The sequence below is a fragment of the Trachypithecus francoisi genome, unplaced genomic scaffold (genome assembly GCF_009764315.1).
Source record: "Trachypithecus francoisi isolate TF-2019V2 unplaced genomic scaffold, Tfra_2.0 Lachesis_group12, whole genome shotgun sequence".
NCBI classification, from domain to species: domain Eukaryota; kingdom Metazoa; phylum Chordata; class Mammalia; order Primates; family Cercopithecidae; genus Trachypithecus; species Trachypithecus francoisi.
The window spans coordinates 114,388,927-114,411,646 of NW_022681457.1; the positions used below are offsets into that span (position 1 = coordinate 114,388,927).

Below are 22,720 nucleotides of genomic sequence, written 5' to 3' on the forward strand. Positions count from 1 at the left end.
GTTCTTCTCATGTCATTTACTTTGCTCTGTTTTCTTCATTGATTATACGACTGTCTAAAATCATGTATTTATATGTGTACTTGTTTACCCTGTGGAACATGGGCTCCACAAAAGCAGGAAGCTTGTCTACCTTGTTCAATACTGTTCCCCCATTCCTAGACAGTGCCTGGTAGGTGCTGACTAAATCTGGGTCAGATGAATGAATGTGACGAACAGTGAAAAGCAGTCCGTAGGAATCCTACCTGCATCTGTGCTTTCTTCATATTGGCATTGACGACAGCCGCCATGTAACTGAGAGCAGCCTCACGGGTTTCGCCATTTAACAAAATACTATGCAGAATCTTAAAAAGCTCTTGCTGAAATTTATTTTTAAAAAGAAGAAACAAATTAAAACTATTTTGCACACGATTCCTTTTTGACTTTACGAACAGGTAGCCTACTTCCCACGTTCTCTCCTCTCCCACTTCTACTCATTTCAGACAATACTGAGTGAAAGAAGAATATAAGAAACATCCATATTCAACTATGTCAAGGTAATCAGCATGAAAGCAGAATATGGAGTGGGGGAGGCAGGCAGTTACAGTTTTTTGTTTTTTTTTTGAGACTGAGTCTAGCTCTGTTGCCAGGCTGGAGTGCAGAGGTGCAATCTCGGCTCACTGCAACCTGCCCCTTCCAGGTTCAAGCGATTCTCCTGCCTCAGCCTCCCAAGTAGCTGGGATTACAGGCACATGCCGCCATGCCCAGCTAATTTTTTTTTTTTGAGACAGAGTTTTGCTCTTATTGCCCAGGCTAGAGTGCAGTGGCACATCTCGGCTCATTGCAACCGCTGCCTTCCGGTTTCAAGCGATTCTCATGCCTCAGCCTCCCAAGTTGCTGGGATTATAGGCACCTGCCACCATGCCCAGCTAATTTTTTTTTTTGTATTTTAGTAGAGATGGGGTTTCACCATGTTGGTAAGGCTGGTCTTGAACTGCTGACCTCGTGATCCACCTACCTCGGCCAATTTTTGTATTTTTAGTAGTGACGAGGTTTCACCATGTTGGCCATGATAGTCTCTACCTCCTGACCTCGAGATCCGCCCACATTGGCCTTCCAAAGTGTTGGGATTATAGGCGTGAGCCAACGAACCCAGCCGGCAGTTAGAGTTTTAATAAAATAGCCTTTGTTACTTCCTTCCCATGATCAAAATTACCTTAGATACCCAAGCCTGTAACTTCTTTGACTTTTTTCTTTTTTTGAGATGGAGTCTTGCTCTGTCGCCCAGGCTGACAGCATGCAGTGGCGTGATCTCGGCTCACTGCAACCCCCACCTCCTGGGTTCAAGCGATCATTGTGCCTCAGCCTCCCGAGTAGCTGGGTAGCTGGGATTACAGGCACGTGCTGCCACACCTGGCTAATTTTTGTATTGTTAGTAGAGATGGGTTTCATCATGTTGGCCAGGCTGGTCTCAAACTCCTGACCTCAGGTGATCCACCCACCTCAGCCTCCCAAAGTGTTGGGATTACAGGTGTGAGCCATCACACCCGGCCCTTCTCTGCCTTTAAGTTTGAGAACTGAAGACATATTAATCAGGATTTGGGATAAGCAAGTCAGTGAAGGTGTGTGCAAACTAACAACCCTTGCTCACCCTCACAGTGCAAATGCCTAAGGGCCAGCTGGAGGAAGAGCCGGGTCACTAAGCTTAGGACCAGTTCCCAGTGATGCTACATACAAAGGCAGCATACTGCTGTTGTTACAACCTGTTATTCAAGACATAGGTTACTTACTTATAGTTTATCTTTTTTATGTAAGATTGAATTGGCTTTTGTTAGCCGTTTGTCTACTGGGCATCGTCCAGTCTACAAAATAAAAGCTCCCTATCTGGAGTTCATCTTTGCTACTTCCTCTGGGTTTGTTTTCTGAACGCTTACCCTTCCGAGCTCTAAGTAATGCTGCAATGATTGGCTAACCACACGAGTGTTTTCCAGGGTAATGGCAGGCCCTGAGAAGTATTTTTCAACCACTTTAACCTGGAAAGAGAAGGAAAAATGCAATCAACATATAATGTACATTTGGGAAAGAATCTGAATAGAAGGGCGGCAAAGTGCAAGTAGCCACTATACTTACATCATCTTCTGCAAAGACTGAGAAGCTAAAGAAAGCCCCCAAGTAAGACAGTCTCTGCAGCTCCCGCCCACAGCCAGGACTTAAGGATTTCGGCAACCACAACGGCAAAGAAGCAACCTAGGCAGAAGATGGAAGAGGCCAGTCAGCCACTCAACAGGCCGATGAAGTAAAAATGTAATGAAAACCCTCCAGCTCCTCTATATTTTCTTTTTTTTTTTTTTTTTTTTTGAGGCAGAGTCTCGCTCTGTCGCCGGACTGGAGTGCAGTGGCCGGATCTCAGCTCACTGCAAGCTCCGTCTCCCAGGTTTACGCCATTCTCCTGCCTCAGCCTCCCGAGTAGCTGGGACTACAGGCGCCTGCCACCTCGCCCGGCTAGTTTTTGTATTTTTAGTAGAGACGGGGTTTCACCGTGTTCGCCAGGATGGTCTCGATCTCCTGACCTCGTGATCCGCCCGTCTCGGCCTCCCAAAGTGCTGGGATTACAGGTTTGAGCCACCGCGCCCGGCCTCCTCTATATTTTCACAAGATATTATTAAAACTTTTATGTTTCAGCCAGGCACGGTGGCTCACACCTGTAATCCCAGCACTTTGGGAGGCCAATGCGGGTGAGAGTGGGTCACCTGAGGTCAGGAGTCCGAGACAATCCTGGCCAATATGGAGAAACCCTGGCCAATATGGAGAAATCCCATCTCTACAAAAATACAAAAATTAGCGGGGCATGGTGGTGTGCTCCTGTAATCCCAGCTACTAGGGAGGCTAAGGCAAGAGAACTGCTTGAACCCAGGAGGCAGAGGTTGCAGTGAGCTAAGATTGTGCCACTGCACTCCAGCCTGGGTGACAGAAAAAAAAAAAAGAATTTTAAAGTTTCAGGATACTATTTGATGAAGTTCAAATGAACTCTTCTTACTTATACCACCAAAGGACTAGAATAACTTTTCCATAGCACTTGTTACTTTAGTTGTACAATACTTGTCAAGGAAAAAAAACAGGCCCGGTGCAGTGGCTCACACCTGTAACCCAATAATTTGGGAGGCCGAGGCAGGGGGGATCACCTGAGGTCAGTAGTTCGAGACCAGCCTGGCCAACATGGTAAAACCCCATCTCTACTAAAAATACAAAAAAATTAGCCTAGCACGGTGATGCGTGCCTGTATTCCCAACTACTTGGGCTGAGGCACGAGACTCACTTGAACCCAGGAGGTGGAGGCTGCAGTGGGCCAAGATCGCACCATTGCACTCCATCCAGCCTGGGTGATACAGCAAGATTCTTGGGGGAAAAAAAGGGAAAAAAAATCATAGAAACGAACACTGTAAGGCAGGAAATAACGTGTCTAACAACAATGTAACAGTTGAGAGCCTCCCAGACACGTTACCTCCGCCTACACCTAAATGTCCTTCAAGAGAAGTTTTCCAGGTCATCTCACTGGAGGAATGCCTTCTGGGTTACGATATATTCACTGAAAATGTGCAAGCCCATCAGGTGAGTGCTTACCAAATTGCACACAGGGTGTGTCTTTCCAAACTTGGTTTCACAGAGCTCACCTAGTGCCTAGAAATAAGATCAGAGTCATTTGAATGCATTTCATCTTAAATTGACCGTCATTTGTAGCATCAATAAACAGCTTTAACTGCTGCTATAAATGCATTCCCTCTAAAATGGCAGCAGCTTTACTACCTTTTCTGATTAATAAACTAATACACATGCAATGTGAAAAACTGGAAATAAAACAGAAATATAAAATGAAACTCAAAATTACTCAAGCTTTACCCTCAAAGATAACCTCTACTGATATTCTGAGCAACAGTTTTCCAGATATATTTTTGTGTACTGTATCTATCTATATTTTTTACAAAAAAAAGGTTTTCCACTTCATATCTTTCCATGTCAAAAATATTTATTTCATAAACTTTAGATGGCTCCTCTTGCCAGTGTTAAACATGACTATAAATAATTACAATTTAGTAAGCTATCAAATTCAAAACATATTTAAAAGCTTGGTTTTAATATGTTTTGGTTTAATAACTTGGTTTCAAGATATCTAGTACTTTTAAGAATTCCAACACTTTCCTTCAGAGCTCCAACCATCCTAACATTAGAGAACGATGAAAAACACTTTCTAGGGACATAAACATAATTTAACAGACCCACGGTAACTCAATCAAACTTTATTTTAAACAGTTAATTTCCTCTGTGATTCGGACACAGCTCTAGAAGTTGCTACAAGCCGAAGAGTCCATTTAGGCACTGACACAACGTTGAGATGCCTCTGAGGTTCAGGCAGCCGACTCAGAAGGAAGCATTCTCACTGCCTAGGGCAGGAGTTCACAAACCTGGCTGCATATTAGGATCACATGGGAAGCCTTTGGAAACCCCAATGCCATGCCACACCGCTGGTGAATTAAATCACGAGGTCTGAGGCGGGGAGCCAGGCAGAAACACCTTTAAAGATCCCCAGCTGACTCCACGGTATGGCACAGCAGCATCCACTGACCTAGAGAATGATCACAATTATTTCTGATTTTAGCTTCAATAGTCTTCCTCTTCCTGCCTCTCATTATTGTACCCTCTCACTCACTGCACCCTCGTTATTATACAAGCATCAATAATGGCACAAAATGAAATCATTGTCTACCACAATGGAGGCCTCTGTCCTTTGACCAAAAGGACATTTTGTTGATATCAGATGCTAAAAGCTCCTCACTGAAACACCAAGCTAATTCACATCACAACCCAAAAGCCAACAATCCCATGAAGGAACATCTACATAATACAGTGATAATTAGTGTTCACTAAAATACTTCATCACTGAACTCAAACAATCAGATTATTTCACTTCCTTTTACCTGCCTAAGGCAGAACAACACATAAAGATTCAAAGAATTTTATCAGGAGCCCTAATAACACGTACAATGGAAAGAGCTCTGGCATAAATCCACTTAAAATTATTTTTTAAAGTAGGAATTCTGTTTCACCTTCTAATTTCCCAGCATTCTTGTAGCCTTTTAGTGTCATGATAGGTTTGAATTTTTTTAGTAGATAAATGCACCCTTTGTGTACAGCTCTGTTTTAACATTTATCACAGTATCTGTTCAACTGTTGTGCTGCAGCTCTTATTTTCGCAGATTATAAGTGCCTTGAGGAGAGGGACCTTGTCTTCCTAGCTGCTGTATCCCCAGTGTCTAGCACAGAACAGATCGTCAGTAATGAATTCATGGTATAATGGAATCCAATCAGTGGAATGAGTAAAAGAAATAAATACAGTAAGAAAAACAACCATGGTCTCAATTTACATAAGACTTAATTTATACACAGAACAAGTGAATTTCATTTTGATATTTTTTCCTTTATAATTCTGCAATGAAAATATTCAGTAATGCTTCAAAATATTTTTCTCCCAAAATTTCAAATAAGCGAATTCAGAACAGAAAAGAGCTTCTAATTTTCATTCTAGTTTCAGCATTTTTACAACATTCAAGACTCCCCATGGGAATCTAGCTGAAGCTTCTGTCCACTATGTATGCCTGCTGTAAGTGTCCTAAAGAGCTAAGCAGATGTCTGCTTCCCAAGTAAAGCCTGCAGATGAAGTGTATGACCTTAGGAAACGGGGTGGGGGGGGGTGGCGTAAACAAGAGAGCTACCCTAAGATTTTCTGCACAAAGTAAACACATAAAGATAAAATTGTATTCATTTTCTTAGTATGTACAGCTTTGCCTTTTTTATTTGCATTTTTAATAGTTTTTGTTTTTAAGTAACAAAATTTCATCCCAACTATGGTATGCTCATTGCTAGGAGACAGTTATCTTTTTCATAAGCTATACAAAGTACATTGTAATAAGTGCATCACTAACTCCTGTCTAGGACTTGGACAGGTGGAAGATGTACCAGGCTGCTAACTGTCTTCACTGATGCATCTCACTGCACACCAAACACTCTGCATGGCCAACACAGTGATTTCATGTTTTAAATTTGAAAACAAGGTTGATCTCATGGACCTGAAAGAAAAGTATATGTCAAAATAATCTGAAAGAAAAACATCTATTGAATGAGTTAAAGAAAAAGAACAAATTTTTACCATGAGGGGGTATTTAAAGTAGTCACTATCGAGGGAGCACTCTTTGGCAGCAAGAGCCAGGCCTTGTAAAATGGGGATAAATATCTATAAGAAAAAAAACAAAATCAGAAATATAAGTTTAAGAGAATCTAAGAATGGGAAGTATGTTAAATAAGGTGCTAGAACTGAGTGTCCAGGCAATTTCCTTCCTTCCCCAGGGAAAAGGTTTTTTGCATATGAAAGTCTAGAATCCAGCCAGAGTGTTGACCTGTTCTTTGACAAGGCTAACCATAAAGTAATACAGCTGAATTCTCCAGAAGTAAGAGGATTTTGGTGAACTCTGATACTCTGATAGGACCCCCGTAATGCAACAAAACCCATACATTTGGAGCCTGTTGAAGGACTCTCCAGGGGTCGTTGCTCTACTCAATTAAATGCTGCATATCTCGGCAACTAGTATGTTCCTCTATCTATCTATCTATCTATCTTTTTTTTTTGAGACAGAGTCTCGCTCTGTTGCCCAGACTGGAGTGCAATGGTGCAGTCTCGGCTCACTACAACCTCTGCCTCTGGGGTTCAAGTGATTCTCCCGCCTCAGCCTCCCGAGTAGCTGGGATTACAGGTGCCTGCCACCACACCCACCTAATTTTTGCATTTTTAGTAGAGACGGAGTTTCACTTTGTTGGCCACGCTGGTTTTGAACTCCTGACCTCGTGATCCACCCGCCTCAGCCTCCCAAAGTGCTGGGATTACAGGCGGGAGCTACCACACCCAGCCCTCTATCAATATTTTTTAAAAGCCTTTCCCCATTTATTTTGAGGAAAACAAGATAAACAGGCCAACAACGAATATTATTATTACATTAAACTTAATTAAGTTAGAGCAAAGAGCTAGTTGGTGAAGGTTGAAACTGACAAAGAAAGCTTTTTTTTTTTTTTTTGAGACGGAGTCTCGCTCTGTCACCCAGGCTGGAGTGCAGTGGCCGGATCTCAGCTCACTGCAAACTCCGCCTCCCGGGTTCACGCCATTCAGCCTCCGAGTAGCTGGGACTACAGGCGCCCGCCACCTCGCCTGGCTAGTTTTTTGTATTTTTTTAGTAGAGACGGGGTTTCACAGTGTTAGCCAGGATGGTCTCGATCTCCTGACCTCGTGATCCGCCCGTCTCGGCCTCCCAAAGTGCTGGGATTACAGGCTTGAGCCACCGCGCCCGGCCCAAAGAAAGCTTTAGTTAAAAAGCCTTACCTCTACATATAGTGTAATTAATACATTAACCTGCTATTGGCACTTAAAGGAACTCAAATCTGCTTTTATACATTTATGATTAATACCGGGTAACACCATGCAAGATTTACTCAGCCTAGCTCATCTTCAAATTTCACAATGCACTCAGTGATCAACACATTTAGTAAGCTGGTTGGGATTCAAGGCTAATAACATTAAATAGAAAATGTTGTAAACAGCAGCTGACAATCTGAATGCCAACAAGTTGTAATAGGAGTATACTATGTAGCCACTAGAAAACGTGAAAAATTCCCTTTCGTACTAATTTCATTCCACGATACTGAGCACCTTAATAGTTTAAAGAGCACAGTACAAAAAACAGGTGCCCTGGATGACAAAGTGTCTGTGGAGTGTTGTGAGATATCAACACAGCTCTGGAAGAGATCATACTATGGTTTTTGTAATTCCAACAATCAGGGTAGAAGTAACTCGCTCTCATAAGCCAGATAAAAATGGAGAAGTAACACTCAGGTGTGTCACTGGGGAATGCCAACATTGTAGTCAAGGAGAAAAGACAAACAGAAGTTCCAGAATCACCAAAAATTAGCTTCATAATTGGTCATCCTGAAAAATCTCCAAAATTTTTTCAGGAAGGCTACAAGTAAAATATAATTATACTTTCTCATACAGTTATCCTTTTGTACAATTAGGGCTTCATTTACAATAGGCAAAATAGCCAGGCGCGGCGGCTCACGCCTGTAATCACAGCGCTTTGGGAGACCGAGGCAGGCAGATCACGAGGTCAGGAGATCGAGACCATCCTGGCTAACACTGTGAAACCCCGTCTCTACTAAAAATACAAAAAAAAAAAATTAGTCGAGCGTGGTGGCGGGCGCCTCTAGTCCCAGCTACTCGGGAGGCTGAGGAAGGAGAATGGTGTGAACCTGGGAGGTAGAGCTTGCAATGAGCCGAGATTGCACCACTGCACTCCAGCCTGGGCAACAGAGAGAGACTCCATCTCAAAAAACAAACAAACAAAAAAAAACAAATACAATAGGCAAAATATTACTATGCATAATCTTTTTCTTTTTCTTTTTCTTTTTTTTCCAGATAGTTTCACTCTGTTGTACAGGCTGGAGTGCAGTGGCATGATCTCGGCTAAATGTAGCCTCCACCACCCGGGTTCAAGAGATTCTCCCGCCTCAGCCTCTCAAGTAGCTGGGACTACAGGCATGCACTACTGTGCCCGGCTAATTTTTTATATTTTGAGTAGAGATGGGGTTTTGCCATGTTGTATCAACCTGGTCTCGAACTCCTGAGCTCAGGCAATCCACCTGCCTCAGCCTCCCAAAGTGCTAGGATTACAGGCGTGAGCCACCATGCCTGGCCTGACCCAGATATTATAAATAAATCTTTAATTTTCAAATGAATACTTCCCAGCACTGATTTAAAAATACTGTTAAGTGTCCACCTCCAGTCCTAAATTCGAGCGGCTGTTTATCTGTGAATATTTCTCAAATATTAAAAGGAGGTAGATATTTCAGTCAAAGATTTAATAATTCACATTTGCCACTCTTTTAAGACAAAAAGGTAAGTTGCTGTTTTTCAGTTCAACAGCTCCATCTTCAACACTGAGTGGCTGAAAAGTCAGCAGAATTCTGGGATTAAAAATAAACAGGTCTGGGCCAGGCGCTACGGCTCACACTTGTAATCCCAGCACTTTGGGAGGCCAAGATGGGCAGATCACTTGAGGCCAAGAGTTCAAGACCAGCCTGGCCAACATGACAAAATCCTATCTCTACTAAAAATACAAAAATTAGCCGGGCATGGTGGTATACACTTGTAATCCCAGCTACTTGGGAGGCTGAGGCAGGAGAATCGCTCGAACCCAGGAGGCGGAGGTTGCAGTGAGCTGAAACTGTGTTACTGTACTCCAGCCTGGGTAACAGAGAAAGACTCTGCCTCAAAATTAATTAATTATTTAATCAAATAAACAGGTCTGTGGTGGTCATATAACACTGTGAATGTAGTAAATGTCACTGAATTGTACACTTCAAAATGGTGGTTTGAGACCGGGTGTGCTGGCTCATACCTGTAATCCCAGCACTTTGGGAGGCTAAGGCGGACAGATCACCTGACATCAGGAATTCGAGACCAGTCTGGCCAACATGGTGAAACCCCCTCTCTACTAAAAATACAAAAAACTAACCAGATGTGGTAGCGGGTACCTGTAATCCCAGCTACTCAAGAGGCTGAGGCAGGAGAATCGCTTGAACCTGGGAGGCAGAGGTTGCTGTGAGCCGAGATCGCGCCACTGCACTCCAGCCTGGACAACAAGAGCAAAACTCCGTCTCAAAAAAAAAAAGGTGGTTTGATGTTATATGAATTTCACAAACGCGGGACTTCTCTGCCCAAAGCTGGTGATGGGGAAACAAACAAACGAAACACACACAGAGGTCATCTCCTCTTGTGTAAGTCTGTTTAGAATCAAGTAGGCTCAATATACCCCTTTCAGCTGGTCACTGGGCTGATTTTATATAGAGAGAACTACTCGATTCCTCAAATGATAGCTTCTTGAACAGGAAAAGTATTTTAATTACTACCCATTACCTCTCTAATGTAGTGCATCAATTAAACCTTCCAAGACAGTAATTATTTTTTATTTATTTATTTATTTTTGAGACAGAGTCTTGCTCTGTCGCCCAGGCTGGAAAGCAGTGGCGTAATCTCGGCTCACTGTAACCTCGTCTCCTGGGTTCAAGCAATTCTCCCACCTCAGCCTCCCAAGTAGCTGGGATTACAGGAGCCTGTCACCATGCCCAGCTAATTTTTGCATTTTTAGTAGGGACAGGGTTTCACCACATTGGCCAGGCTGGTCTTGAACTTCTGACCTCAGGCGATCCACCTGCCTCAGCCTCCCAAAGTGCTGGGATTACAGGCATGAGCCACCGTGCCCGGTTGACAGTGATTTATTTTCCTTACAGTTCACTTATCCTTCTAGAGAAGAAAAGCTCACTATGCTGCCATTCATATTTCCATTAGTCAGTAACATTATCATTTAAGATAAACAGTCAGTGAATTCCAGACAGAGTACACAACACTAATTGGAATTTTTATTCTTGGATCCTGGCTGCTTCTTTTACAAATATTTTGAAGCCTGCTGAAAACACAATTCTCAAGAATTCAAAGGTTTTAAAATTAACCGTTATAAATAATCTAAGGTATAAAACAGAGTGAAAGGAATCATACCAATTATAGCTATTGCCTCTGTTATTCTCTGTAGTCACAAAAAAGGAAGTGATGATACAGCAAACTGTAAGAAAATTTGATAGAAACCCTTTCATCGGGGAAAAAACTTGTGTGAAAGCTGCCAAGGCAAAGGGCTTACTTTCCCAAACAGGTCCTTCCAACAGTAATGTTAACGACAAAGTTTTACCTCGGAAGAAACCTTCAAGACTACGCACACAGCTTTATTTTTAAGCACTACATACCCGCATTTTCACTTGGCTTTACACAATGAGATACCAAAACAATGTATAAACACTAAATGAAACAATTAGGAAGATATGAGACATCTTTCCTAGTGGGAAGAAGACAAAGATTCTATATTGCATGCAGGCTGCCAATGAGCTAATATGGTCACTAAGTTGTAAACCTTACAAACTCAGAGAATGAATTTTTGACACTACTTATCTGGCAAAGCACATCATGCCTTATGCTGTCTCTGGGTATTCTTGTTTCAAAAGCTCCTTGAAATCAGGAATGGGGCCTTAAATTTTTTTTCATATTGCCCGAAGCACCTAGCATAGACCTTGTTTAAACGATAGATGTTTGACTGATTTGTTGAAACGGGCACATGATTTGAACAATGCAGCTGTCAATCCGATTTCCTCAAAAGACTATGGGGTAGGCCTTCTCTCTAAGCAAGTAACACATGGATGTTCGAATTCAGGCAAGAATTTTCAATGTATGGTGTATTCAGAAATTAGCCTCGGCATAGAGGCTCTCAGGCTAAAATTTGCAAGAGCAAACTCATATGACCGTACCTGCTTGAACACTTCTTCATCCTGGTGAGTGGTTCTCACCAGTTCCTGAATGAAGCCATATGGGAGATTCCTACACAGCATATACGGCACTAGGAAGGACGGCTGCTGCAAGGACCTGTGGACCCATGAACATTAGGGACGGTGATGAAGTCAACTCACTACAGAGGCACGTGAAATGTCATGTCAGCAACAACTGCCCAGTCAAAAGTCAAACTTAACATCTCCCACATATTCTGCACAATAGTTTCAGGCAAAAGCTAACCCTTCTTACCAACAGTAATCACTTTTTGGTCTTTTTCATGAGAAACTATGGGAAGTTTCAAAGAATTCATCTTTTCCTACACAGAGCCCTTTAAAAATGAAGCACTCAAAAAAGGAAGCATGGCCAGGCACGGTGGCTCATGCCTGCAATCCCAGCACTTTGGGAGGCCGAGGTGGGAGGATCACTTGAGGCCCGGAGTTGAAGACCAGTCTGGGCAACATAGGAAGACTCTGTCTCTACAAAAAATGAAAATATCAAGTGAACAAGATGGTGTGTGCCTGGAGTCCTGGCTACTTGGAAGGCTGAGGCAGGAGGACTGCTTGAGCCCAGGAGTTTGAGGTTATAGTGAACACTCCAGTCTAGGCAACAGCGTGAGATCCTGTCTCTTAAAAAAATAATAGTAATCATAAAAATAAATAAATAAAAAATAAGTATTATATTTTTTTTGTTGTTGTTCGTTTTTTTTTTAAGAGACAGAGTCTCGCTCTGCTGCCCAGGCTGCAGTGCAGTGGTGTGATCTCGGCTCACTGCAACCTCCACCTCCCAGGTTCAAGTGATTCTCCTGCCTCAGCCTCCCGAGTAGCTGGGACTACAGGTGCCCGCCACCACACCCAGCTAATTTTTGTATTTTTAGTAGAGAAGGGGTTTCACCGTGTTCGTCCCAAACTCCTGACCCCAGGTGATCCACCTGCCTCAGCCTCCCAAAGTGCTGGGATTACAGGTATGAGCCCCCACACCTGGCCGCATTATATGTTTCTTTTACTTTTTTATGCCTCATCTAAATTGGGGGAAAAACGATTAGTAGTGGCTGAGGACTTATTAATTTTAATCAAGGAACATTTTTTAAAGTGTTGGTACATGTATATAATTTTCCCTCTTTTTGAAAAGTTTCAAAAATATATGGTTATGGTATACAAAATAACATTAAGAACACCTAGTATAAATAAAATGTAACGCTGTGTTTGTGAACTTTTGTTTTATTTATTATTATTTTTTGAGACAATCTTGCTCCGTTACCCAGGCTGGAGTTAAGTGGCATAATCTCGGCTCACTGCAAGCTCCACCTCCCAGGTTCAAGTGATTCTCATGCCTGAGCCTCCCCAGTAGTTGGGATTACAGGTGCGTGCCACCATGCCCAGATAATTTTTTTGTATTTTTAGTAGAGACAGGGTTTCATCATGTTGCCCAGGCTGGTCCTGAAGTCCTGAGCTCAGGCAATCTGTCTGCCTCAGCCGCCCAAAGTGCTAGGATTATAGGCGTGAGCCTGGAGTGTAAACTTTTAATTTCTTTTTTTTTTAATTTTTATTTTTTGAGACAGAGTTCTGTTCTATCACTCAGGCTGCAGTGCAGTGGCATGATCTCGGCTTACTGCAACCTCCACCTTCTGGGTTCAAGCGATTCTCTGGCCTCAGCCTCCCAAGTAGCTGGGATTACAAGCATGCGCCACAACGCCCAGCTAAGGTTTTTGTATATTTAGTAGAGACGGAATTTCGCCATGTTGGCCAGGCCAGTCTCAAATTCCTGATCTCAGGTGATCCGCCGGCCTCGGCCTCCCAAAGTGCTGGGATTACAGGCGTGAGTCACCACACCTGGCCAACATTTTTAAATGTAAACTTTTTCCTTTAGATTTTTTTTATATAAAAGAAATGAAATATACATCCTTTTTAAAAACTTGCTACCTTTAGAAGAATGAGAGACAAAGAAAAAAATTTTAAAAAACAAAATAAAAACAAAAAATTTGCAACCTTTATAGACTCCTCAGAAACAAACAATGTAGCACTTCGGTTGATTCCTAAACTATCCAATCCATTACTATCCTTTCTCACTCAGTAACAGAGACTGACCATGTTATACATGGAAGGTGATGATCCACACATTTATCAAATACTTCCACCAACTTCAGGCAGTTGCTGTACAGTCAGTTACTAATTTTCTGCCTTGTTTGTCCACATATTTCAACAATGGTCTATTTCAAAAAGCAGGCAGAATTCTTAAAACATAACTCATTTCTTTTTAAAATATGCTTTGTACTACTTTAGAAGATGAGGAAAAAAGGAGCGTTTATTTTCATGGCATTTTAGAGAAGGAAAGGGATCTTCATTTTACAGGTGAGGAAGGGAGTTATCCAAGGTGGTGCAAGAATGGCCGGAGAGCCTGATGTCCACTGATGGCTAGGGCCTTCTGCCAGCTAATGTCAAGCACGTCACGGGTCTTCATACCTGGGCTGTGTTAGGGAGCCTTGTAGTACTAAAGCAGTATGGGATATGCACTGTGAGCGGATGTTGCTCAGAAGCTGGCTGACTGCTGGCTGGCTGCACATCTGAAAAGGAAAGGTGGAAGTGAGGACAACAGAAACAAACAATACAATTTCGTGCTATTAAAAACAAGAGTTAAAAGGGAGGGACCATCAGTAAACAGCATGCTTTCCTCTTCCTTTATTCTTAGTGAACAACCTACAGTAACTGTACCTTCCAAGTGCACTGCCTCTGCAGAAATTGATGTCAGAGAAGAAAGAAGTGTAAGTTTGAGGTGATCAAATTTATACTTAAGAAGCTTGGAGGCCGGGCGCAGTGTCTCACACCTGTAATTCCAGCACTTTGGGAGGCCAAGGCGAACAGATCACTTGATGTCAGAAGTGTAAGACTAGCCTGGGCCAGGTGTGTGGCTCACGCCTGTAACCCCGGCACTTTGAGAGGCCGAGACAGGCAGATCACGAGGTCAGGAGATCGACGTCATCCTGGCCAACATGGTGAAACCTCGTCTCTACTAAAAGACAAAAAATTAGCCAGACATGGTGGTGCACGCCTATAGTCCCAGCTACTCGAGAGGCTGAGGCAGGGGAATCACTTGAACCCAGGAGGCAGAGATTGCAGTGAGCTGAGATTGTGACACTGCACTCCAGCCTGGCGACAGAGCAAGGCTCCATCTCAAAAAAAAAACACAACCTGGCCAACATGGTGAAACCCCATCTCTACTAAAAAAATATAACAATTAGCTAGGTGTGCCGGGCGGGGTGGTTCACGCTTGTAATCACAGCACTTTGAGAGGCCAAGGTGGGAGGATCACTTGAGGTCAGGAGTTCAAGACCAGCCTCACTAACATGGAGAAACCCCATCTCTACTAAAAATACAAAATTAGCCGGGCATGGTGGCTCATGCCTGTAATCCCAGCTACTCGGGAGGCTGAGGCAGGAGAATCGCTTGAATCTGGGAGGTGGAGGTTGCAGTGAGCCAAGATTGTGCCATTGTACTCCAGGCTGGGCAGCAAGAGTGAAACTCTGTCTCAAAAAAAAAAAAAAAAAGTTAGCTGGGGGTGGTGGCAGGTGCCTGTAATCCCAGCTACTGGGGAGGGGAGGCAGGAGAACTGCTTGAACCCAGGAGGTGGAGGATGAGTGAGCTGAGATCACGACACTGCACTCCAGCCTGGGTGACAGAGCAAGACTCCCTCTCAAAAGACAAAAAAACAAAAAACCTTGAAGACATGCCCACTCATTTTGCTTCCGCTAAGGTTAAGTACAGCAAAGCCCAAAGAAGGCCCTTTCCAAATAGGAAACTAACCAGTGGACAACAGGTTCGTTTCTAACGTAAAACTAAAATCAGAACATGAAATAGGAATAAAATGATAAAACAATGAAGCCAGTCAAGAGAAATGATGGGAAAAGGGTAGCTTACTGAGTTTAAGCCCAGCCTTGCAACTTACTATTTATGTGATTCTGGACAAGTATTGAATCTCTCTGAGAGTTATTTGCTTAGTCATCCCTTGGAAAAAGAATGCCTATGTCATACCGGGTTCCACTGCACTAACAGAGCGACTGTGAGGATACAAGCTAATGCTGACCTGGCACAGTCCTTGGCAATCTACAGAGACGCCATAATGTTGGTTATTATAACCAACCAGCAGAATTGTCAGGGCCATATGAGTCACTGGCGGTACCCAGCTACAGTGTGGTCAAGAGAGGACTCTGAAGCCAGGCCACCTAGGTTCACACCTTGGCCCTGTCTCCACTAGAATGTGAGTTCCACGAGGGCAGGAAGCTCTGTTTTGTTCACTGACACATCCTAAGTTCCTAGTACTGAGCCTGGCACATGGCAAATGCTCGATAATTACTTTACTGATTGAATAAATGAATGAATGCTCCAGGCGTGGGGATAATCAAACAAATAACTAGGCTTTTTTTTTTTTTAAGTTAATGTATTTCATATTACCTTTGGTGCTTTTTTTTCCTCTATTCCAACTCGGTCGAAACACTCGATGAGGTAGTTCAGCATATCTGTCTCTTTGCAGGTTTCAATGGTGAAATGGTCACTGTAGGAATCCCAATTACTTGCTCCACCAGAGGCTCCCAAACTTTAGAGAAGATAAAAAGAAATTATGATTCTTATCTCTTGAATATTTTTGGCACGGTTTGCATTTCTGCAGCAGAAAGCCTGTTAGGATCCCTGCACACATAACAAAGCACAAACACCCATGCCGCCAAGATCCACCCTGACTGCTCGTTTTACCTGCTCCAAAGCCAACAACAGTAAGTTTTAGTAGCATTTTAGGGACCTAAGAAGGGTTCCTTCTTACTGCAGGTGGCAACTTATAAAACCAGAAGCACTAAGAACTGGTACCAAGTGTTAAACATTGGAAGGGACATCACAGGTCCTTTAACCAAAAAGAATGGCATCACTCAGAGACCTGTAGGTAAAGCCAGACTATGCTACTGCTGTAATCGAACTCTTCCGGGGAGAAGTTATAAGGGACTAACAAAACAGCCCTCCTCTTTGTGACTTCCACCGTGGATCTCAAAAGCCCTCACCTAACATTTGGCAACAGAACCAGAGGTTAAAAAACTCTCCAGTTAGGAGGAGACATGAACATATTTGCTATCAACATAAAAACTCCAAAACTATCAGTGAAAAAGGTAAAGTAGCAGAATAAAAGACAAAACAAAAATATTGTACTAGGAGTAACCATACGTAGGTTCCAGTCTCAACCCCACTGCTTACTTGTTACCTGAACCTAGAACCTCTATCTCTTTTGCAGTGGGGTTTTAATGAAACAAAGTGGAGGTACTCTGTAAAATATCAGCAGTATACACTGTGAAGCACTGTTATGTTAGTAATAACTATCCTCTGAGACAAAAAACAAACATAATCACAAGAGTTAAATCTGAGGAAATTAAACAAAGTTAAAATCAACCATTGACAGGCCACATAACAAATCCGGTGTTTAATTCACAAACTGATTTGATATACATAAAAGACACACAGGGATTAATTACGACAAAGGAAAAAGTAAGGAGTACTGAAATGAAGAAAATGAGGAAACATAAACTTAGCAAAAAAACTACACACAGAAGATGATAAAGGATGAGAATATGGCTGGGCATGGTGACTCATGCCTGTAATCCCAGCACTTTCAGAGGCCAAGGCAGGTGGATCACTTGAGGCCAGGAGTTCAAGACCAGCCTGACCAACAGGGCGAAACCCTGTTTCTACTAAAAATACAAAAATTTGTTGGGCGTGGTGGCACATGTCTATAATCCCAGTCACTTAGGAGACTGAGGCACAAGAATCACTCGAACATGGGAGAAGGCTGTTGCAGTGATCCAAGATCATGCCACTGCACTCCTGCCTGGGTGACAGAGAGAGACGCTGTCCTAAAAAAAAAAAAGAAGAAAAGTATGGGAACATCAGGAATGTGAGAGACACATCCCTACTTAAACCCAGGACACACAATTAATGTCTAGAAACTAACAGGACCAAGAGGAATTGATACGTTTTACAGACAGATAGATATGCATAACTAATTTTGGAACACATGCGCCACATAACAACATTTCACTCTATCATGGACCAAATATGCCATAGTGGTCCCACAAGGTTATAATGCCATATTTTGACTGTATCTTTTCTATGTTTAGATATGCTTAGATACACAAATACTCACCACAGTAGGCATAATCATCGAATTGCCTACAGATTTCAGTACACTAACATGCTGTACAGGTTTATGGCCTAAGAGAAACAGGCTATATATAACAGGCTATATATAATGCCTAGGTGTGTAGTAGGCTGTGTGATCTAGGTTTGTGTAAGTATATTCTATGCTGTTCACACAATGACCAATCCGCCTAATGATGCATTTCTCAGAATGTATTCCTGTCATTAAGGGACACATGTCTATATGGACATCATTGTCCTTAGACTTTTGGAAAGATATACATAATTGACCTTGGAATAAAGGCATGCTATTGGCCAAGCATGGTGGCTGATGCCTGTAATCCCAGCACTTTGGGAGGCTGAGGCAGGTGGATCACTTGAGGTACAGGAGTTCAAGACCAGCCTGACCAACATGGTGAAACCCTATCTCTACTAAAAATACAAAAAACTTAGCTGGGCGTGGTGGCGCGTGCCTGTAATTCCAGCTACTTGGGAGGCTGAGGCAGGAGAATCTCTTGAACCCGGGAGGCGGAGGCTGTAGTAAGCTGAGATCGCACCACTGCACTCCAGCCTGGGCAAGAGAGCAACTATGACATTGGCTGGGCATGGTGGCTCATGCCTGTAATCCCAGCACTTTTTTTTTTTTTTTTGAAATGGAGTCTCAGTCTGTTGCCCAGGCTGGAGTGTAGTGGTGCCATCTTGGCTCACTGCAAGCTCCGCCTCCCAGGTTCCCGCCATTCTCCTGCCTCAGCCTCCCAAGTAGCTGGGACCGCAGGCGCCCGCCACCATGCCTGGCTAATTTTTGTATTTTTAATAGAGACAGGGTTTCACCATGTTGGCCAGGATGGTCTCAATCTCCTACCTCGTGATCCACCCACTTCGGCCTCCCAAAGTGCTGGGATTACAGGCAAGAACCACCATATCCGGCTGCAAAGCATCTTATGTTTGATGTCAATAGGTCCTTACCAGCTGCCAGGCCTCAGTCTGATGCAGCACCCACAGCCAGCATGTGAGCGTGCACGTGAACTCAGTATGCTTAGATGGCGCTGGCTCATGTAACTGCCACTGAAATTATTCCCATTCCTGGCAATACATCCTACTTCATGTTAACTTAAATGTGAAACCCTCACTGCCACTTGAACTATTTTCACAAACTGTTCACTAACACATGAAAAGTGACAATGTATGTAGAAGACTATGCAGACGATTGCTTTTCTTGTGCCAGGCAATGCAAGGAAAGGCACTCAGGATATATCAGAGAATTGTCAAAAGAGGTCAGTGTGTTTTGGGGATTGATATGGTTGCGATGTCTGTCCCCTCCAAATCTCATGCTGAAATGCAGTCCCCAGTGTTGGGGCAGGGCCTAGGGGGAGGTGACTGGTTTTGGTGATTGATATGGTTGCGATGTCTGTCCCCTCCAAATCTCATGCTGAAATGCAGTCCCCAGTGTTGGGGCAGGGCCTAGGGGGAGGTGACTGGTTTTGGTGATTGATATGGTTGCGATGTCTGTCCCCTCCAAATCTCATGCTGAAATGCAGTCCCCAGTGTTGGGGAAGGGCCTAGGGGGAGGTGACTGGTTTTGGTGATTGATATGGTTGCGATGTCTGTCCCCTCCAAATCTCATGCTGAAATGCAGTCCCCAGTGTTGGGGCAGGGCCTAGGGGGAGGGGACTGGTTTTGGTGATTGATATGGTTGGGATGTCTGTCCCCTCCAAATCTCATGTTGAAATGCAGTCCCCAGTGTTGGCGCAGGGCCTAGGGGGAGGTGACTGGATCATGGGGGCAGATCCCTCACGAAAGGCTTAGCACCATCCCCTTGGTGATGAGTGAGTTCTCACTCAGTGAGTTCACATGAGATCTGGTTGTTTAAGAGTCTGGGACATCCTCCTCCTCCTCTCTGTTGTTCCTGTTTTCGCCATGTGACCTGCCTCCTCCCCTTTCGCCTCCTGCCGTGAGTGAAAGCTTTCTGAGACCCTCACAAGAAGCCGATGCTGGTGTCATGCTTCTTGAACAGCCTGAGGTATCGTGAGCCAATTAAACCTCGTTTCGTTATAAATTACCCTTTCTATATGGCAAAGCAAACGGACTAACACAGTGATCACCAGCCAGGCACCAAACAAGCTGACTTTCAAGAGGAGCAGTGTGGCGGGGGCAGGGAGGGGGGAGGGGAAACAAAGCTTCAACCAAACAGGAAATGTAGCATCAACCTCAGTATTTGTCAATATGTGTCACAATTATAATATTAATCCTAAAGGTGCCAGAGTAAATCATGATCACAAGTAAGAAAAACTGGCCAGTTTCACTAACACAAGCATAAGTATCAATGGTCAAAAACTGATTTACAAGAATTTTTAGATTCAAACTGAAAGAGGTAGATTCATATTTTGAGTGTGACATTGAAGGAGAAAGCAGTATATCATACATGCATAAATTTATGCTATGAAGAAATATTTCTATACTTTGGGAGGCTCAGGTAGGCAGATCACTTGAGGTCAGGAGTTCAAGACCAGCCTGGCCAATGTGGTGAAACCCCATCTCTACTAAAAATGCAAAAATTAGCTGGGCGTGGTGGCAGGTGCCTATAATCCCAGCTACTTGGGAGGCTGAGGCAGGTGAATCACTTGAACCCAGGAGATGGAGGCTGCAATGAGCTGAGATCACGCCACTGCACTCCAGCCTGGGAGACAGAGTGAGACTCCGTCTAAAACAAAACAAAACAAAAAATAAATATTTCTAAATGTTTAAAGTAGTATTTCATATTTTCCCTCAGCTGTTACAAAATTCATGATGCTTTTACAACTGTGACATCCTAAAATCTTGGAAATATGTCATATTTAAGTCCTAAGAGCATCTAGAAAATTATACTTCCCTCTGGGAGAATATGCAAATCATTTTCTGATAACTACATTAGCAGTCCAATGTAACCAAGTAATTACTTCAGATAATAGAAACAGAGCTGCATCCTTCTGAAAACACAATGAAAATGTGCCTAGGGATTACACGTGCATCAGATCTGTGCACACTGAATCCCATTTTAAATGCACCAATAAAACTTGCTCTTAAAGGGACTCTGTTTCAGTTTCTTCTATAATTACCCTCCCATTTACTGGCTTCTCAAATGCAGGCTTTGGAATTTGCATTTTCTTTTTTTTTTTTTTTTTTTTTTTGAGACAGAGTCTTGCTCTGTCACCCAGGCTGGAGTGCAGTGGTGTGATCTTGGCTCACTGCAACCTCTGCCTCCCGCGTTCAAGTGAATTCTCCTGCCTCAGCCTCTCTAGCCTCCTGACCTCAAGTGATCCACCCACCTCGGCCCCCCAAAGTGCTGGGATTACAGGTGTGAGCCACCATGCCTAGCCTTGCATTTTCTAGTAGCAAGGCAAAGTCAGAGTTGTGCAGGTTTAAGCACCATAAATTCATTTAACAAATGTTGCTAATGGACGTCCTGTGTTCTACGCACTGCTGTAGGTCCTGGAATAGCGCATGGAACCAGGCAGATGAAGAGCGATGGCATGCGTGCGTGGGTGCGTGTGTGTTGTATATAATGTTTGAGACAATGAGGTCAGTGGCCACCCCCTATAGACCTGAGGAGAGTGAGGGAGCTGGCCATACAGCTATCTAGCAGGAGAGTGGTCCGAAGGGGAGAAACAAGTACAAAAGCCTAAGGCAGGAGGGAGTATTATGTGCAAAAAACAGGAGTCCAGTATACGAACTAGGGGAAGCAGGTGAGTAGAGGGAGATTAAGTTAGAATGGGGCATGTATGTGCATGTGTGCTTGATGTGGGGGTGTGTGTGTAGTGTGTGGTGTGTGTGTGTGTGTGTGTAGTATGTGGAGTGTACGTGAGATGCAGGGCCTTGTAGACCATGGTCAGAGGCTTTGGATTTTACTCTGTGTGAGAAGGGAAATCACTGGGGGATCTTAGGGATAGACATGGTGGATAGATCGTGTGTGTGTGTGTGTGCGCGTGTGTGTGCGCGTGTGTGTGTGCGCGTGTGTGTGTGTGTGTGAGAGAGAGAGAGAAAGAAAGAGAGAGACAGGGTTTCACTCTTATCACCCAGGCTGGAGTGCAGTGGCATGATCATTACTCACTGCAGCCTCTAACTCCTGGGCTCAGGCAAGCCTCCCACCTCAGCCTCCAAAGTGATAGGATTACCTGTGCTTGCCACTGTGCCCAGCCAGAAAGATTTCTTTTCCACTGTTTCTATGTTTCAACCCCAAGCAGTGACGATCAGCAAAAACAGGAGGGTGAATGTCAACGTTTTTCACTATTCACTAATTTTCCCTTTCTCTGCTCATATAAGGCTCATGACATTCAAGATTTGACCTCCTTCACTGAAATATCTACAGTTAAAAAACAAACACAAAACCACCAGATTTCTTTCTAGTCATCAACTTCCTAAAAAACAATTAGAAATATTTTCCTCAGGATAACTTCTATGGTATCTTTATCACAGGGTAATTCTTTTTTTTTTTTTTCAGATCAACTTCCAGGTTTTGTTTATTGATTTTTATTAACTTTCATTTTAGGTTTGGGGGTACATATGAAGGTTTGTTACACAGTTAAATTCCTGTTAAGGAGGCTTGCTGTACAGATTATTTCATCACCCATGCATTAAGCCCAGCGCCCAACAGTTATCTCTTCACAGACGGTAATTCTCACTTCACTCCCTTATGCCACTCCCGCAAAAAGCAGTTCCTTATAACTCAAACAGTTCTTTTCTCAGAAGTCTGCAAAACATTACAGAAGGAATGTTTTACCTTTTTAAAATTAATCCTTATCATCACCCTTATAAATACTTAACATATAAATGTATGTCCCAACTACTTCCAAAAACATTTGTAAGACATCGAATGCACTGGGCCAGTGGATGGAGAGAGTGATCCAACCCCTGATGATTCTTTCTTCTGTGACATCAGTCTTACCAGGCAAGAAGGGGGTGTTAAAATTGCTTACTTCAGAGTAAACAAAATTCTGGGAAGATCAATTAGAAAGGGGGAAGGAAAATACTATTTCTTTGCTGACTGCTCAAAGTAACATGGTTTTGGCCGGACGCAGTGGCTCATGCCTGTAATCCCAGCACTTTGGGAGGCCGAGGCAGGCGGATCACC

The 22,720-nt window shown here is 43.3% G+C and overlaps 1 protein-coding gene across 4 annotated transcripts in view; it reads right to left on the reverse strand.

The window, feature by feature from the left end:
- Nucleotides 1–22,720, reverse strand: part of UBE4B (ubiquitination factor E4B) — a 156,516-nt gene that overhangs the window by 52,756 nt on the left and 81,040 nt on the right. For 3 of the 4 annotated variants that reach the window (XM_033228434.1, XM_033228437.1, XM_033228438.1), the window contains 8 exons: nucleotides 15,892–16,033; nucleotides 13,906–14,006; nucleotides 11,425–11,539; nucleotides 6,179–6,262; nucleotides 3,598–3,654; nucleotides 2,107–2,223; nucleotides 1,911–2,009; nucleotides 243–356 (listed from right to left, as the gene is read on the reverse strand). In XM_033228434.1, coding sequence (XP_033084325.1) covers nucleotides 243–356; nucleotides 1,911–2,009; nucleotides 2,107–2,223; nucleotides 3,598–3,654; nucleotides 6,179–6,262; nucleotides 11,425–11,539; nucleotides 13,906–14,006; nucleotides 15,892–16,033 — 829 coding nt within the window. The remainder of the gene's footprint in view (nucleotides 1–242; nucleotides 357–1,910; nucleotides 2,010–2,106; nucleotides 2,224–3,597; nucleotides 3,655–6,178; nucleotides 6,263–11,424; nucleotides 11,540–13,905; nucleotides 14,007–15,891; nucleotides 16,034–22,720) is intronic. The other variant, XM_033228436.1, reaches the window with a different exon arrangement.